General features: G+C 35.0%; 3 protein-coding genes across 4 annotated transcripts; all 3 read left to right on the top strand.

Annotated features, from left to right (window-relative positions):
- The first annotated feature begins 2,444 nt into the window (after window positions 1–2,444).
- On the top strand, window positions 2,445–5,448 carry LOC124385732. The gene is made up of 6 exons (XM_046848980.1): window positions 2,445–2,558; window positions 3,048–3,386; window positions 3,554–3,883; window positions 4,174–4,293; window positions 5,142–5,185; window positions 5,275–5,448. The coding sequence occupies exons 1-6, from the start codon at window positions 2,486–2,488 to the stop codon at window positions 5,404–5,406; spliced, it is 1,038 nt and encodes a 345-aa protein (XP_046704936.1). The 5' UTR covers window positions 2,445–2,485; the 3' UTR covers window positions 5,407–5,448.
- A 3,466-nt stretch (window positions 5,449–8,914) lies between these two features.
- On the top strand, window positions 8,915–11,759 carry LOC124386133 (the record flags this gene model as incomplete). The annotated part of the gene is made up of 5 exons (XM_046849782.1): window positions 8,915–9,212; window positions 9,981–10,334; window positions 10,477–10,584; window positions 11,435–11,478; window positions 11,663–11,759. Coding segments are annotated over 5 exons (879 nt in total), but the record flags the coding sequence as incomplete, so codon positions are not given.
- A 2,666-nt stretch (window positions 11,760–14,425) lies between these two features.
- Window positions 14,426–16,946, top strand: LOC124385744. Of its 2 annotated transcripts, none has more exons than XM_046848997.1 (5): window positions 14,426–14,739; window positions 15,509–15,862; window positions 15,955–16,056; window positions 16,439–16,482; window positions 16,596–16,946. In XM_046848997.1, the coding sequence occupies exons 1-5, from the start codon at window positions 14,529–14,531 to the stop codon at window positions 16,719–16,721; spliced, it is 837 nt and encodes a 278-aa protein (XP_046704953.1). In that variant the 5' UTR covers window positions 14,426–14,528; the 3' UTR covers window positions 16,722–16,946. The 2 variants fall into 2 exon arrangements, with proteins under 2 accessions (XP_046704953.1, XP_046704954.1); XM_046848998.1 differs by having other exon boundaries at window positions 15,979–16,056; window positions 16,596–16,945.
- Window positions 16,947–17,600: the final 654 nt, after the last annotated feature.

Raw genomic sequence — 17,600 nt, 5'->3', positions numbered from 1 at the left:
CTACACATTCTCTCACACACACACACACACACACACACACACACACACACACACACACACACACTTTGGGTACCCAAAGTAAAACCAGTTTAATGTGGAGTAAATTAAATTGAACCCATGACTTCTGAGTTTATCGTTGTGAAGTCCCGTGTAACTCGTCACAATTACAAAAGTTATAGGTATAACATAATGCATTCATGTAAACTTGTGACTTCACCTGCACTGCTGTCAGAGCCACTGTTTTAAAAAAAATATCCAAGAATCAACACCTTCTAAAATTCAAACACTACTGTGGCATAAATGTACAGCATTAACATACAATTATTTCTACTGTGGCTCAATATAAATACTGATGTAGCTTTTCCCAATTACATTTGGTCCATATACATTCTATATATCCCCCAACCCTAACCCTAACCCCCCCGTCAGTTTTCTATGTATACACACGTATACATAGATAGCCACGCATCCTGTGGAAAGTTTGAGAGGCGAGAAACTGAGGTTACTGAGAAAAACAACTCTGGTGGTCAGAGCGGCCTGCAGAGATGAAACACTCTGCTGAGTTATAAAACCACTATACACAACTTTAAGACCACACACTCAACACACACACACACACACACACACACACACACACACACACACACACACACACACACACACACACACAACACACACACACAACACACACACACAGAGAAAAACTTTATGCTTGAGCAACTAATACTTTTTTGTTTCACTTCTCTATTTCCAGACAACCACCACATGTATCTTATAACAGCTCATTTTAATATTTCAGTTTTGAGTCTGATGGCTACTGTGGACTGGGTGGGGGAAATAAGAGAGAGAGAGAGAGAGAGAGAGAGAGAGAGAGAGAGAGAGAGAGAGAGAGAGAGAGAGGGAGAGAATGTGATTGGTTAGTATCACACAGTGCTGTAGGAGGAGTTACATTAAGGACTGAATGAAACTCCACCCAAGTCCCCTTACACACACTTCTTGTTCATGATCATAATAATAAAAAAAAAATTATATTGTATAAAATGTCTTTACTGACACTGTCGCACAGCAAAATCTCTTCACTGGATCTTTAAGGTCCCAAAACACTGTTCCGAGATGGCAATGACCCTGTGTGCAAAACAAGGTTCATGAAGACATGATGAAACTGGAGTATAAGAACTGAGTCCTGACTTCCTGAACCCTACTGGACACTAGGACACTTTGAGATGAATTGTGCCAGAGACTGTGCACATTCTCTTTCACTGCCACTGATGAAGTGGAACATCAGGTCAAGGTTTAAAAATAATAAATAAATAAATTATACACTCTTTTGCCAAAGTTTGCGGACGCCTGGTCTGAAGTATGATATGTGCTTTTTTGAGCATCGCATTTCACACTTAGTCCGGATTTGCTCTTATAATTTACTTCCACTCTCCTGGGAAGATGTTCCACTGGATTTTGGAGTGTGCTTGCAGAGATTTGTGTTCATCAGCCACAAATGTGTTAGTAAATTCAGGTACTGATGTGGAATGAGTAGGTGCAGTCAGTGTTTCAATTCATCCCAAAGTTGTTCAGTAGCTTTATAGCAGGCCACTGAAGATCTTAATCAACAAACCATGTAAACCATATCTTTATGAAGCATTACCTTGCTGGAAAAGGTTTGGGTTTCAAGTTGAAGTGAACGCAACATTTTATTATGCTGCATCCGAAGACTTTCCGATTTTGTGCCTCCAGCTTTGTGGTAAGTGGATTACTAGCGGCAGAATGGAGACGACTGTTATAAAAGGACATTTAAAATAAATAGTAAAGAGTATTTTACTGTCTTGAATATCGTAATCAATAAAATAATCAACCGTTATGAATAAAACATTCATGAAACTTTTTTTAAATAAATGGTAATAAAAATGTCATGTTATGGACCATATTGACAGCATACAGTCATTTAATTTAATAATTTAATAATTTAACTTTATATTTTTTCTATATTATGCACTGATTAGCCAGTGTATTTAATGAATCTATGATTTAATAAATTCACAAACACAACAAATAAACAGACTAATTTCTCTGAATTACTTTGATTTCCTCCTCAACCTTTTTGAATTTATGACCTTAAAAATTGCAGTAAAATTAATAATATATTCAATATTTTCTATAATTTTTAATTTTGAGGGAATTTAATCATTACAATTATTATAATTAGAATTTATTTTATTGAGTTATTTTATGAGGTGCACTGATTTCAAACACACAAATGACGTCATTTTAATATCATTTTTAAAGGAATTTCCTGGTAAAAAAAAATATTCAAATATGAGAGGAGGAGCCAAAGATGGTATCTGCTGATAACCTCTACTCTACATTGTGTATATTGTAAAAAAAAAAAAAAAAAAGCAACCCAAAGTGTACAATGTCAGACTTTCAGCAATCCTGGGTGCAGGCTGAGATGTGCTCAGTTCATCCACCTTTCAGTGTATTGAGAGGTGACATGCTGCACACACACATCAGGCTGGAGATGGTGATGCTGATGTGGATTACAATGATGATCCTTAAAAAAGTTGGTAAGTCGAGATGCTTCATTATGTTTTGGAATCCTTATTTAATATTTTACAGGGTTGTATCTGGTTGGAAACCAATTTGAAGGAAAACTGAATTTTAAATAATAAATAAAAGAATGACTTAAAATTTACCTAAAAAAATCTAAATTCAGTTAAAAATTTATTTGAATTTATCTGAAAAAATCTAATTTTTTTAACACCAGACATAAACAATTTTCCACCTAATAACAGAGATTCTATTAAAGATATTTTCTGTTTTTCCAGAAAAAAACTAAACAACAGACATTTATTTGCAAGCACACAAACACACCTTCCACACCTTCTAGCTGATACACTGGAGTTTCAGGTCATTAGGCAATAGGCATTCAGCATGCATATATTCAATTATTTTGTTGTCTCATGTTAATAACAAAATTATACCTGAATTACAAAAGATAAAAAATTTGCTTCATTTCATTAATAATATATTAATTCTGTAACAATTTCGATTAGATTCTGCACAGATAAATGACATTCAACCGAACTCAATGATCTCTGCTGATGTTGGTGGTAACGTGACTCTGCACTGCTTTAAACAGCGAGAGGACAGCAGCGAATCTGTCGTTTGGTACAAGCAAAAAGTTGGATATGAGCCTTGTGTATTGGTCTCAATTCAAAGTGATCCGTTTTTCGAGGAGGAGTTCAGGTCACCAAGATTCAGCATCAAGAAAGAAAATCTGGGCTGCCATTTACAAATTGCACACGTGGAACCGTCAGATGAAGCCATGTATTACTGTGGACTGAGAAAGTTTTCAATAGAATTTGGAAAAGGAACATTTTTATCAGTAAAACGTAAGATTTCTTTAAAACTCTGATTTATTTCAACAATAGAGGAATCTTCTTATGGTCAAAAATTGTGAGAAATTTGCATATTTAAATGAGCACCTTATATACACTTCAGTTATATTAAATGTTATATTTGACAGCAGGTTCTGGTCACTTTATTTCACACTGTACAGGTAAAGCAGATGTAAGTGTCACAGTGTTCCAGAGCAGTGTATCAGACTCGGTTCCTGCAGGAGCATCAGTGACTCTGCAGTGTTCGGTTCTCTCTGAGAGCAGAGCAGCAGAACTCCAAGTGCTCTGGTTCAGAGCTGCTCCATCACAATCCCATCCTCAAATCATTTACACTCATCACAACAGCAGCCTTCAGTGTGAATCTTCTACACACACCTGTGTGTACAACTTGTCCATGAACATCTTCAGCCTCGATGATACTGGTACTTACTACTGCGCTGTGGCCCTGTGTGGGAAGATCATTTTCGGGAACGGGACAGTAGTACAATTTGGTAAGGAAAAAAGTTTTTTTATCAGTGATCCACTAGTAATTTTCGATCTATTTTATGTAAATTAAATTCTGGCACAGTGGTGTCTAATTACAAAAAAAAAAAAATACAGATCTTTAATTCTCACCGCTTTGGAGTAGATTATAATATAAAGTCCAGAGCTTGAGGGTGGAAAATCCCAATATTAAAATTGAAATAAAAAATCTGTTTACTTCATTACTAAGATTGTCACAGTTTATCCTGCGTCTTCATGTTGTAGCAGTAATGCCATTTTGGTGTTTACTATGTGACAGAGAGATCTGTGGCTCCTGCGGTGATCTTCCTCGGTGTAGCTTTGGGAGTGTGTGTGCTCGTAATCTTTGCTTTGCTCTTTGTCATAATCTGTAAATGGAGAAACGGTAAACAGCATGGGGGTAAGTCTAAATTACATCCATTATTAAAGTGAACATATATATATTTACAGCTACACAGATCGGCAAAACATTATGACCACCTGCCTAATATTGTGTTGGTCCTCCTTGTGCCGCTAAAACTCTCCTGACCCATGGAGCATTAAAACTATTAACCTCTTCAGCAGTTTGAGCTACAGAAGCTCGTCTGTTGGATCGGACCACACAGACCAGCCTTTGCTCCCCACATGCATCAATGAGCCTCAGCCGCCCACCACTCTGTCGCTGGTTCACCACTGTTCCTTCCTTGGAGCACTTTTGATAGATACTGACCACTGCAGACCAGAAACATCCCACAAGAGCTGCAGTTTTGGAGATGCTCTGACCGTCGTCTAGACGTCACACTCAAGTTTTCCACTCCACAATTTACACACCATGTCTTCATGGAAATGGATTTGTGCATGTGAATATAATCATGCTGGAACAGTGTATAGGTTCAAGGGCTTTATTTAACAGCTCCTCAGTGGCAGCTTGGTGGTGCTGGGGCTTGAACCCCCAAACATAAGAATCACATATAGGTGTGATGGTCAGGTGTCCACATACGTTTGTCTGTATAGTGTATACTGTACTACACTATTACATGATACTAAACTTAGACATTTATCTCTAACTGTTACCAAGTGCTAAAACTGATGGCTCCTTCCAACAAACAGAACATGAACATCTCCTCAAATAAAAGTTCACCATATCAACATTGCCCCACACATCTATATAATATATAGGCTAAAAGGTGTGATCATAGACACAAGTATGTCTCACTACAAAGATGTTCTCTTGTCTAGTCTTAAAACAATACATTTTGTTCTTTACAGTGAAACTTAAACAAGGTTCTGTGACTGACCAGACCCTCAGTCAGGTACGTATTCAATAATTAGTGAGAATATTACTTTCATTCATTCACCTTAAATAGTGAAAAAAATGTGTTTTTGTTCTTCATTCCTACAGGAGGGCGAGAGTGTGGAGCTGAATTACGCTGCCTTACATTTTAATGCGAGGAAAGCCAAAAGAGGACGAGTAAATAAACAACAACGTCAAGACGTTATATATTCTGATGTGCGACGTCTTTCAGTGAAATGATGAAAAATGACCTTTTATGCCTTTTATTTTCTATAAAAAGAATATCTACTGCTATCTGCTATATCTACTATAGCAATTTGCAATAGCTGTTATTTAATAATAATAAATTTTTTATTTTTATATATATATATATATATATATATATATATATATATATATATATATATATATATATATATATATAAATATCTTGGCTTTAAATTTATAAACTTTAGTCTACACACACATAAAAAAGCATTTATACATTTTTTTAACATGAATTGAGGAATCACTAATAGAATTTGACTGAAGATAAAGAGAAAATGATCTCCTATGGGTTTCAGAAAATTTTAATGAAACAACTTCCAGTTGAACCTAAGACTTGTGTAAGACACCTAATATTTCACATGTTTAATATTTCATACATGTGAATGTGTTCATGTAACAGAGTTCAGTTTAATTTGTAGGAGATAAAATACCTTTAGTCATACCTTATAATAGATATGTCATGGGAAAGACTAAGATGTTTCAGAAATGAGATGCTGAATGGGTTTCCACATACATCTTTTTAGAATTTTGGTTATTATGTGGAACAGGTTGGAACAGACCAAACTAAGGTTTATAAAGATGGAGTAGTTTTATCCAAAACCTGCACAAAGTTTCTGTTCTAGAACACTTTACCAGGGTTTTGTTGTTGTTGTTGTTGTTGTTGTATGTTACATGTAATATGAGTGGGATAAATATGAAACAGCACATGTGAAATCACACATCTGTTGCACACAATACTCTATATCACAGTATGTGCTAGAATAAATAGTATGCTGTCGTTAATTCAGAGTAGTGCATTGTGCAGTAAAAAAGAGAAAAGAGAAGAGAGAGAGAGAGAGAGAGAGAGAGAGAGAGAGAGAGAGAGAGAGAGAGAGAGAGAGAGAGAGGGATAGTGAGACCAGAAAGCAATGAGATGAGAGACAGACAGAAAGACAGTCGCTGATGAACTTGTGTGCAGTAAACACACTACACTGGATGAATTTTATTTTACACCATTTTACATTCTTTTAAACGTGGATTCTTGTGTGTTGTTATGATTGTGGTTGTGTGTGTACGATTGTCTGCAAATAATTTACTACAGAAAGTATTTCAAACGATTAAAAAGTGGTTACAGTTATGTCTTTTTTATGTACTCATAAATACGTCAACATTTATGAGTTTAGACCTCGTTAAATCTCTACATGGATGATATGCTGTATTTTAACCACAGACAAACATTCTTAATACTATAACAAACCATCAGGTTGGGAATATACAATTTATCACAAGAAAACATCAAAAGTATTTTTATTACTCACCCACAGTGGTGATATTAAGATCCTCGAACAATCACAATATATAGGCAAAGTCCAATATGGCACTGGGACAAATTGAAGACGAGACAACTCTCGAATTGGAGCAGGAAACCCTGTGCACTTGCGTGATCTTCACGGCTCATCAAGCATGCGTGAAATATTTCAATATCAACATTGCTATTTTAAAATAAAATTGTTTGTTTAGAAAACTTTGTTGAAGATGTAGGTGTGACATTTTGAAGAATTTTGTTTTGTTGAGCTAACATCTATTTTGAAATAGATTCTCAGTTATTTACAATTCATTGTATATGTCACTCAAAAAGTGAAATATGGTGATTTAATTTTTAACAGTGTGTCTATATGATAAAAAATAACGTAATATTCACAGAAACTAATAATAAATAACAGACAAAATGAGAAAGTGAAAACTGAAATATCACATCCATTAATATTTCATCCCTTTATTCAGTACTTAGTTGAAGCTCTGTAGGCACCATGAGTCTTTTTGGATGTGGAACAACAAGCTTTGGACTCCTGGACTGGGGGATTTTCTGCTATTCTTCATGGCAAATCCTCTTATGCTGGATCAGGTTTAATGTGGACCATCGATGGACAAGAACTTTTGGGTTTCTATTAAGATGTTCATTAAAGTCAGTTCTCTCGCTGGGCCACTCTAAGACATTCATGTTGTCCATAAGCCAGTTGTCTTTGTTATGTGCTTAGGGATGTTGTCATGTGGAAAAGTGAACTTTTAGTCCAGAGTGAGGTCCCAAAAACTATGGAACAGGTTTTTAATGAGAATATCTCTGAACTCTGCTACATTCAGATTTCCCTCAACCCTGACTGAAGTAAAACACCCCCACAATATGAGGTTACCACCATCATGCTTCACTAAGAGATATTTTTGGGCAGGTGAAGAGCAGTGTCTGAATTCCTCCTGACATGACATTTAGAATTGTGGCCAAACAGTTAAATCTTTTTCATCATACCGAAGAATCTTATTCCACACAGTCTGAGTACTCCAAGCGGGCTTCCATTGGTTTTGAAAACTAAGAAATGGCTTCCTCCCTGCCATAAAGCCATGAATGGTGGAGAGCTGCAGTGATGGTTGTCCTTCTGGAACTTTGACCATCTCCACACAGGATCTCTGAAGCTCAGTCAGAGTGACTATATGGATTTGGTCAATTCTCTTACCAAGACCCTTCTCCTCTGATTACTCAGTGACCAGCTCTCAGGAGAGTCCTGGTTGAGCAACACTTTTTCTATTTGAGAATTATGGAGGCACTTTGCTCTTGGGAATCTTCTATCCCCAGATCTTTGCTTTGCAACAATCCTGCAGTGAGATCATTTGACCATGTGGTTAGTTTTTTACTCTCATCTGCATTGTCAGCTGTGAGGCGTTTTATAAAGAGGTGTGTGCCTTTCCAAATCATATCCAATCAATAAACATTTCACACAGGTAGACTCCACTCAAGGTGTAGAAACATCTCAGCAATGACCAAGAAAAAATTGGACGCACCTCAGCTAATTTTCAAGTGTGGTTGCAAAGTGTCTAAATACTTATAAAAATAATGAAAAACTTATGAAAATAATACTTATGAAGTTGGGAAAACTTTCCAAATGTACTGTGTGTGTGTCGGTGTGTGTGTATGTGTGTGTGTGTGTGTGTGTGTGTGTGTGTGTGTGTGTGTGTGTGTGTGTGTGATACAAAATGTGGAAAAGAAATCATATGGACTATTGTTTTTTTGCTGAACTGTATAGTTCTTCTTTTGCTCTGTTTCAACACAAACCTCTAGTAAACCAAACTGGGGGTCATAAATAGAAACGTAGCTGAAAAGGAAATTTAGCTCATGACTTCAAGCCGCCAATCAGATGAAAGTCTTGAGAACAAAACTGTTGGTTTTTGTCATCATCTGCTCACTTTTCAGTAGCTCCACCTGAGGGTTGTTTGAGTTTAAGAGATGGCACAACTGTGGATTCTTCTCTTATCGCTGAACATAAGTAAGATCAATTACCAGATCATTGTAATTCCTAGTAACTGTTTATCCTCCTTTTTTCTTTTAATTCTTTTCTTCCTTTTCTTATTTTTATTGTTTCTTATTATTACTACTGTGTTACTCAAGTTTTATTTCTTTTTCAAAGTTTTAGCAAAGGAAGAGAGTTTAACCGAACATTTCTCTCAGTGAAGTCTGGAGTGTGTTACTCTTAACTGCCTCTTTTTGGACCCTGGTGGACCTCAAAATACTGTCTGGTACAAACAAGAATTTGGAGAAATGCCTCTAAAATTGGGAGAAAGATCATACTACAAAGAGGCCAAAATTACAGCCATTTTCAACACGTCGGGATTTACAATGAAGACGACTGCTAACAGCCTTTCTCTGACTATTCCACATGTAAATAAAGATCATGAAGGGCTTTACTACTGTGGACATATTTACCTGGATATTGTTACATTATCGAATGGAACTTTCTTGGTTGTCACAGGTAAGTGACTGCATCAAAACCTTTTGAACAAATGTAATGAACCACAAGTTAATATATACCAGAATATGCATGGAAAAAATTAAACAATCCCTGTGTATTTATTATTTAGGAGTTCCAACATTCTTAACATTTAAAAGATAGCAGTAATATAATGTATAATATAATGCAAGATCCAAAAGTTGTTTTTTTTGGTCCAAAACTTGAGATATTTTAGAAATTCATGTTTCAATATGTAAATAATTTTATTGTACACCACAAATTGAGAATTTTTTAAAAGGATAATTTGTTGCGTTGTGTCAGCATTATGGATTATAAATTTTTGATATTTTCACTTAATTGCCAGCGCATTACTGGAGTAGCTAATTAACTAATTAAAAAGTATATGTAAGCACATTAAATTGTCCATATTTAATTATTATAATATGTTTATATTTTTCAGAAATTGTAATTGTTGTTTAATTGTTTTATTTCTGGCTTTGATTATAATATATAATATATAAATAAAGGTTCATGTAACTCTGAAATGCAGTGAAAAAATATACATTTGTTTTATTAATTTTTTCACTTCTGTTCAAAGTGAACCTTTAAAAAAAAAAAAAAAAAAACTGATATTAGATTTATTAGTATTATAGAAAACAAAGAGATTTTACAATAAAACCATCCTGTAGCCAGAATTTAAATTTTTCTTCTGTCTTTGTAGATTAAGTACATAATAAATCTTGTTTCATTTATCACAAAAATTTAAACTGTCTTTATTCCCCTGAGCAGGAGATGAAGATGTAAAAGTATCAGTGTTCCAGAGCAGTGTATCAGACTCGGTTCCTGCAGGAGCATCAGTGACTCTGCATTGTTCGGTTCTCTCTGAGAGCAGAGCAGCAGAACTCCAAGTGCTCTGGTTCAGAGCTGCTCCATCACAATCCCATCCTCAACTCATTTACACTCATCACAACAGCAGCCTTCAGTGTGAGAGCGAATCTTCTACACACACCTGTGTGTACAACTTGTCCAAGAACATCTTCAGCCTCAATGATACTGGTACTTACTACTGCGCTGTGGTCCTGTGTGGGAAGATCATTTTCGGGAACGGGAAGCGAGTTCAGCTGGAGAACCTTCTAATATCTGGTTGGTTAAAAATGTGTGAATTTTATTTGGCATTTCACTAAAACAAATTTAGTCAATGTAAATGATCTGTATTATTATTTTGTTGTAGAAATTTTATATCACATGCTGAATATTTTCATGATTTTATTTTTTTTTTCTGCAGTGAGACCTGAAGTGATCTGTCTCACAGCAGTGGTGGTCGTGTGTGTGATTGTGATCTGCGTTCAAGCTTTTATTATTTGTAAAATGAGAAACTGTGAACAATCTGGAGGTGAGTCTCGATCACAGACTTGTCTTTTATTTTGACAAAATATTTTGTATTTTTGAAATGTAATTTATATATTTATTAGTTCATAAATGATATCATGTAGTATACCATATGTAACAAAAGAACGGATTCTTGAGATTTAAAAAAGTATGAGGTTTCATCAAAAAGTTTGGAAACAAAAAGTTTGGAATCTGTTTGCAAAAAAGTGTTTTATTTATCTACGGTTACACACCATCATCTTCAACATAGTCCCCTTGCACAGCAATACAGTGCACCTAGTGATCCTGCCACTTGTGGAACGTGTCCTGGAAGTCTACTTTTTAAAGCATGTCAAGCACCTTCTGTGATTTGGTCTGGTTCTCCAGAATGGTGTAAAAATGGTGACCTTTGAGCTTCATCTTCAGGAAGAGGGCGAAGTTCGCAGGAGCCAAATTTGGCGAGCATTGTGTGTGCAGAATTGAGATCATGTCAATTGTTCTCCGATCATCATGCACAAGTTGCTGAATGGTTTCGTCATTTTTGGAGGTTGAGCTCATTGAAGGTCTTCTAGTGATGTTCTAATGCTCTTGAAGCGTATGCACCACTCAAAACACCCCGAACGACTCGGTGCAGCATCGCCGTATTTCAAATGGATCTTATGTCAAACGTCTCTGTGGCAGATTTGCCCACTTGTTCACCATAAGTAAATCACAGACATGGTAACACATGTGGGTCAGAATACACCAGTTACACCATTGGTCTTAAAACCTTTTGATAAAACCTTGTAATTTATGTATGTGGATATTATTTACTACATTCAAAAATTTATTTATTTCTAAATCATTATTAAAAAATGTGAACATGTTCTCTGCAGTGAGGCCTCAAAAATATTCTGTTATAAAGAAAACACCAGATCAGGTAAATCATCTTAATTTACTCTTTACTCTTATTCTTGCATTTTTACTCATAAAAAGAAATAAAAGCTAAATTTCACTCTTATGATTCAGATTGCTGTGATCTAATACTAATATTTGTATGTTGATTTCCACAATCTGTATGTTGAATCCTGCTGAATTGTGCTGCTGTACATTATAATAAGAAGAACACCAATGAAGTGATGAGAAAGAGAGAAGATCCTGAAGATTATCTTTATACTGAAGTGTTATATGTTTCCTAGATCATATTTCTAATTTCATTTGTTTTTCATGTATTAATTAATTATGTTTGTAGTGAATTATTATTATTATTATTATTATTATTATTATTATTATTATTATTATTATTATTATGTGAATTATTTGATTTAAAATGGAGTCACAACAAGTTGGAACAGACCAAACTAAGGTTTATAAAGATGAAGTAGTTTTATCCAAAACCTGCACAAAGTTTCTGTTCTAGAACACTTTGCCAGGGTTTTGTTATTGTTGATGTTGTTGTTGTTGTGAAATCATGTGAAATCACACATCTGTTGCACACAATACTCTATATCACAGTATGTGCTAGAATAAATAGTATGCTGTCGTTAATTCAGAGTAGTGCATTGTGCAGTAAAAAATAGAAAAGAGAAGAGAGAGAGAGAGAGAGAGAGAGAGAGAGAGAGAGAGAGAGAGAGAGAGAGAGAGAGAGAGAGAGAGGGATAGTGAGACCAGAAAGCAATGAGATGAGAGACAGACAGAAAGACAGTCGCTGATGAACTTGTGTGCAGTAAACACACTACACTGGATACATTTTATTTTACACCATTTTACATTCTTTTAAACGTGGATTCTTGTGTGTTGTTATGATTGTGGTTGTGTGTGTACGATTGCCTGCAAATAATTTACTACAGAAAGTATTTCAAACGATTAAAAAGTGATGTTACAGTGATGTCATTTTTATGCACTTATAAATACGTCAACATTTATGAGTTTAGACTTCGTTAAATCTCTACATGGATGATATGCTGTATTTTAACCATACAGAGTTATTCTTATCTATAACAAACCATCAGGTTGGGAATATACAATTTATCACAAGAAAACATCAAAAGTATTTTTATTACTCACCCACAGTGGTGATATTAAGATCCTCAAACAATCACAATATATAGGCAAAGTCCAATATGGCACTGAGACAAATTGAAGACGAGACAACTCTCGAATTGGAGCAGGAAACCCTGTGCACTTGCGTGATCTTCACGGCTCATCAAGCATGCGTGAAATATTTCAATATCAACGTTGCTATTTTAAAATAAAATTGTTTGTTCAGAAAACTTTGTTGAAGATGTAGGTGTGACATTTTGGAGAATTTTGTTGAGCTAACGTATTTTTAAATAGATTCTCAATTATTTACAATTCATTGTATATGTCACTCAAAAAGTAAAATATGGTGATTTAATTTTTAACAGTGTGTCTATATGATATAAAATAACATAATATTCACAGAAACTAATAATAAATAACAGACAAAATGAGAAAGTGAAAACTGAATTATCACATCCATTAATATTTCATCCCTTTATTCAGTACTTAGTTAAAGCTCTGTAGGCACCATGAGTCTTTCTGGATGTGGAACAACAAGCTTTGGACTCCTGGACTGGGGGATTTTCTGCTATTCTTCATGGCAAATCCTCTCATGCTGGATCAGGTTTAATGTGGACCATCGATGGACAAGAACTTTTGGGTTTCTATTAAGATGTTCATTAAAGTCCGTTCTCTCGCTGGGCCACTCTAAGACATTCATGTTGTCCTTAAGCCACTCCTGTGTTGTCTTTGTTATATGCTTAGGGATGTTAGAGAGCTGCAGTGATGGTTGTCCTTCTGGAACTTTGACCATCTCCACACAGGATCTCTGAAGCTCAGTCAGAGTGACTCTATGGATTTTGGTCAATTCTCTTACTAAGACACTTCTCCTCCGATTGTTTAGTGACCAGCTCTCAGAAGAGTCCTGATTGAGCAACACTTTTTCTATTTGAGAATTATGGAGGCACTTTGCTCTTGGGAATCTTCTATCCCCAGATCTTTGCTTTGCAACAATCCTGCAGTGAGTTAATTTGACCTTATGGATTGTTTTTTGCTCTCATCTGCATTGTCAGCTGTGAGGCGTTTTATAAAGAGGTGTGTGCCTTTCCAAATCATATCAAATCAATAAACATTTCACACAGGTAGACTCCACTCAAGGGGTGGAAACATCTCAGCAATGACCAAGAAAAAATTGGACACACCTCAGCTAATTTTCAAGTGTGGTTGCAAAGTGTCTAAATACTTAAAAAAATATTGAAAAACTTATGAAAATAATACTTATGAAGTTGGGAAAACTTTCCAAATGCACTGTGTGTGTGTCTGTGTGTGTGTATGTGTGTGTGTTTCTGTGTGTGTGTGTGTGTGTGTGTGTGTGTGTGTGTGTGTGTGTGTGTGTGATACAAAATGTGGAAAAGAAATCATATGGACTATTGTTTTTTTGCTGAACTGTATAGTTCTTCTTTTGCTCTGTTTCAACACAAACCTCTAGTAAACCAAACTGGGGGTCATAAATAGAAACGTAGCTGAAAAGGAAATTTAGCTCATGACTTCAAGCTGCCAATCAGATGAAAGTCTTGAGAACAAAACTGTTGGTTTTTGTCATCATCTGCTCACTTTTCAGCAGCTCCACCTGAGGGTTGTTTGAGTTTAAGAGATGGCACAACTGTGGATTCTTCTCTTATCGCTGAACATAAGTAAGATCAATTACCAGATCATTGTAATTCCTAGTAACTGTTTATCCTCCTTTTTTCTTTTAATTCTTTTCTTCCTTTTCTTATTTTTATTGTTTCTTATTATTACTACTGTGTTACTCAAGTTTTATTTCTTTTTCAAAGTTTTAGCAAAGGAAGAGAGTTTAACCGGAACATTTCTCTCAGTGAAGTCTGGAGAGTGTGTTACTCTTAACTGCCTCTTTTTGGACCCTGGTGGACCTCAAAATACTGTCTGGTACAAACAAAATTTGGAGAAATGCCTCTAAAATTGGGAGAAAGATCATACTACAAAGAGGCCAAAATTACAGCCATTTTCAACACGTCGGGATTTACAATGAAGACGACTGCTAACAGCCTTTCTCTGACTATTCCACATGTAAATAAAGATCATGAAGGGCTTTACTACTGTGGACATATTTACCTGGATATTGTTACATTATCGAATGGAACTTTCTTGGTTGTCACAGGTAAGTGACTGCATCAAAACCTTTTGAACAAATGTAATGAACCACAAGTTAATATATACCAGAATATGCATGGAAAAAATTAAACAATCCCTGTGTATTTATTATTTAGGAGTTCCAACATTCTTAACATTTAAAAGATAGCAGTAATATAATGTATAATATAATGCAAGATCCAAAAGTTGTTTTTTTTGGTCCAAAACTTGAGATATTTTAGAAATTTATGTTTCAATATGTAAATAATTTTATTGTACACCACAAATTGAGAATTTTTTAAAAGGTTGATTTGTTGCGTTGTGTCAGCATTATGGATTAAAAAGTTTTGATATTTTCACTTAATCGCCAGTGCATTACTGGAGTAGCTAATTAACTAGTAAAAAGTAAATGTAAGCACATTAAATTGTTCATATTTAATTATTATAATATGTTTATATTTTTCAGAAATTGTAATTTTTTTTATTAAATAATTGTTGTTTAATTGTTTTATTTCTGGCTTTGATTATAATATATAATATATAAATAAAGGTTCATGTATCTCATGTAACTCTGAAATGCATTGAAAAAATATACATTTGTTTTATTAATTTTTTCACTTCTGTTCAAAGTGAACTGATATTAGATTTATTAGTATTATAGAAAACAAAGAGATTTCACAATAAGACCATCCTATAGCCAGGATTTAAATTTTTCTTCTGTCTTTGTAGATTAAGTACATAATAAATCTTGTTTCATTTATCACAAAAATTTAAACTGTCTTTATTCCCCTGAGCAGGAGATAAAGATGTAAAAGTGTCAGTGAACCAGAGCAGTGTTTTGGACTCGGTTCCTGCAGGAGCATCAGTGACTCTGCAGTGTTTGGTTCTCTCTGAGAGCAGAGCAGCAGAACTCCAAGTGCTCTGGTTCAGAGCTGCTCCATCACAATCCCATCCTCAACTCATTTACACTCATCACAACAGCAGCCTTCAGTGTGAGAGCGAATCTTCTACACACACCTGTGTGTACAACTTGTCCAAGAACATCTTCAGCCTCAATGATACTGGAACTTACTACTGCGCTGTGGCCCTGTGTGGGAAGATCATTTTCGGGAACGGGACACGAGTACAGCTGGAGAAGGTTTCACAATTTGGTTGGTAAAACAAACATGAATATTATTTAGGTTTAATCATGATTGTAATTTATCTCTTAAGTCTGTTATTTTAAAATTGTTAATTCATTCAGGTCCTCATGTGATCTACCTCACAGTGGTGGCCGTGTGTGTGATTGTAATCATCACTGAAACTTTAATAATCTGTAAAATGAGAGTCTGTGAACAATTCAGAGGTGAGTCTGTCACACAGAACTGCAATACCTACAGTACAGACCAAAAGTTTGGACACACCTTCTCATTCAAAGAGTTTTTTAGATTTTCATGACTATGGTTTCCATGTTTGATCAGGAATATTTCACCAGTAAAAAGTTTCCCACTTTCCCTGAATCAAATAATCTCAAACCATTAAACTTCCACCTCCATGTTTGACTGTGGGGGTAAAGAAGCCTGATCACATCTTCTTACACAAGTTCTACTGTTAGAGACAAAAAATTACTTATTTATCTGTCAACAGAACTTTTTCCAATAGTTTGTTGCATATATTTCAAAGCAACATGCATGTGTCAAAAACAAAAAGAGAGTACAATAGGTGTTTCACCCCCTCTCTTTTTACAGTGAGACCTCAGAAAGTCTCTGTTATAAAGAAAACACCTGATCAGGTAAATAATCTTAAATTGTTTCTACATGCTCTTATAAACTAACTGCTAAATGTACCTGTTATGATTTAGACAGCTGTGATCTAATACAAACATCTGTATATTGATCCCCACAGGGTGGTGATGCAGTAGAGCTGAATTACGCTGCTTTACATTTTAATAAGAAGAACACCAAAAGAGTGATGAGAAAAAAAGAAAAACCTGAAGATTGTGTTTATTCTGAAGTGTCACATGTTACTTAGATCATATTTCTAATGTTTTTTTTTCATTTATTTAAATTAGTTTTTTTTTTTTTACAGTAGTTGTGTTTATTACACATTTCCTCCAGTGTCATGTGAATGATCTCTTATCTCTCATTTGATATTAGATTTGAATCTTAAATCTATAAAAAGAGAAGTAAATTTCCAACTGTGGGAACTTTCATTTCCTGTTCTTGTGGTTAACTGCTCTAATGATGTATAACACGAATCAACACTACATTTACACACGTCTGTGGTCTTTATATTCAATATTTATATATATATATATATATATATAGATAGATAGATAGATAGATAGATAGATAGATAGATAGATAGATAGATAGATAGATAGATAGATAGATAGATAGATAGATAGATAGAAATATTGAGGGTCAAATGATTGAACAATTTGTTATTTGCTAATTAAACTGCTTTATGATTAATTGTGTATTCAGCTAAAATATATGCATAAGGCCATTCAATCTATATGTAGAAATGTGGGTGTGGTCTAGTGCTGGTTTGTGAATGGAGGTCAGAGTCAGAGGAAGTGAGTGGTACAGATCATACACCTGTGCAGAATTATACTAAAGAGTGCTTTCTGTTTCAGTGATTGGTATAAGGGATAAGGGGGAGGGGTGCATGTGAGAGAGAGAGAGAGAGAGAGAGAGAGAGAGAGAGAGAGAGAGAGATGGATGGATGGATGGATGGATGGATGGATGGATGGATGGATGGATCCAGAGAAATATAAATGCAAGTGTGTGTTTTTATTTATGCTTTTTCAAATGTAAACATGGAAAAATTAAATTGTTTGTCTTTGAGAACCTGCCACCTGCCTCCAATTTCCCTTTTCCTAAACCACCAAGGTTTCCACACTCCAAA

Source organism: Silurus meridionalis, chromosome 5 (genome assembly GCF_014805685.1).
Source record: "Silurus meridionalis isolate SWU-2019-XX chromosome 5, ASM1480568v1, whole genome shotgun sequence".
Lineage (NCBI taxonomy): Eukaryota > Metazoa > Chordata > Actinopteri > Siluriformes > Siluridae > Silurus > Silurus meridionalis.
This window is presented reverse-complemented; position numbering and strand designations above follow the sequence as displayed.

Excerpts from the sequence above, each read along its gene's own strand:
- LOC124385732 (XM_046848980.1), top strand. The coding sequence starts at position 2,486 with ATGCTGCACACACACATCAGGCTGGAGATGGTGATGCTGATGTGGATT. Across the intron at positions 3,884-4,173 it reads CGGGACAGTAGTACAATTTG|AGAGATCTGTGGCTCCTGCG; the intron begins GTAAGGAAAAAA and ends ACTATGTGACAG. Across the intron at positions 4,294-5,141 it reads AAACGGTAAACAGCATGGGG|TGAAACTTAAACAAGGTTCT; the intron begins GTAAGTCTAAAT and ends TGTTCTTTACAG.
- LOC124385744 (XM_046848997.1), top strand. The coding sequence starts at position 14,529 with ATGCCTCTAAAATTGGGAGAAAGATCATACTACAAAGAGGCCAAAATT. Across the intron at positions 14,740-15,508 it reads AACTTTCTTGGTTGTCACAG|GAGATAAAGATGTAAAAGTG; the intron begins GTAAGTGACTGC and ends TCCCCTGAGCAG. Across the intron at positions 16,057-16,438 it reads AGTCTGTGAACAATTCAGAG|TGAGACCTCAGAAAGTCTCT; the intron begins GTGAGTCTGTCA and ends CTCTTTTTACAG.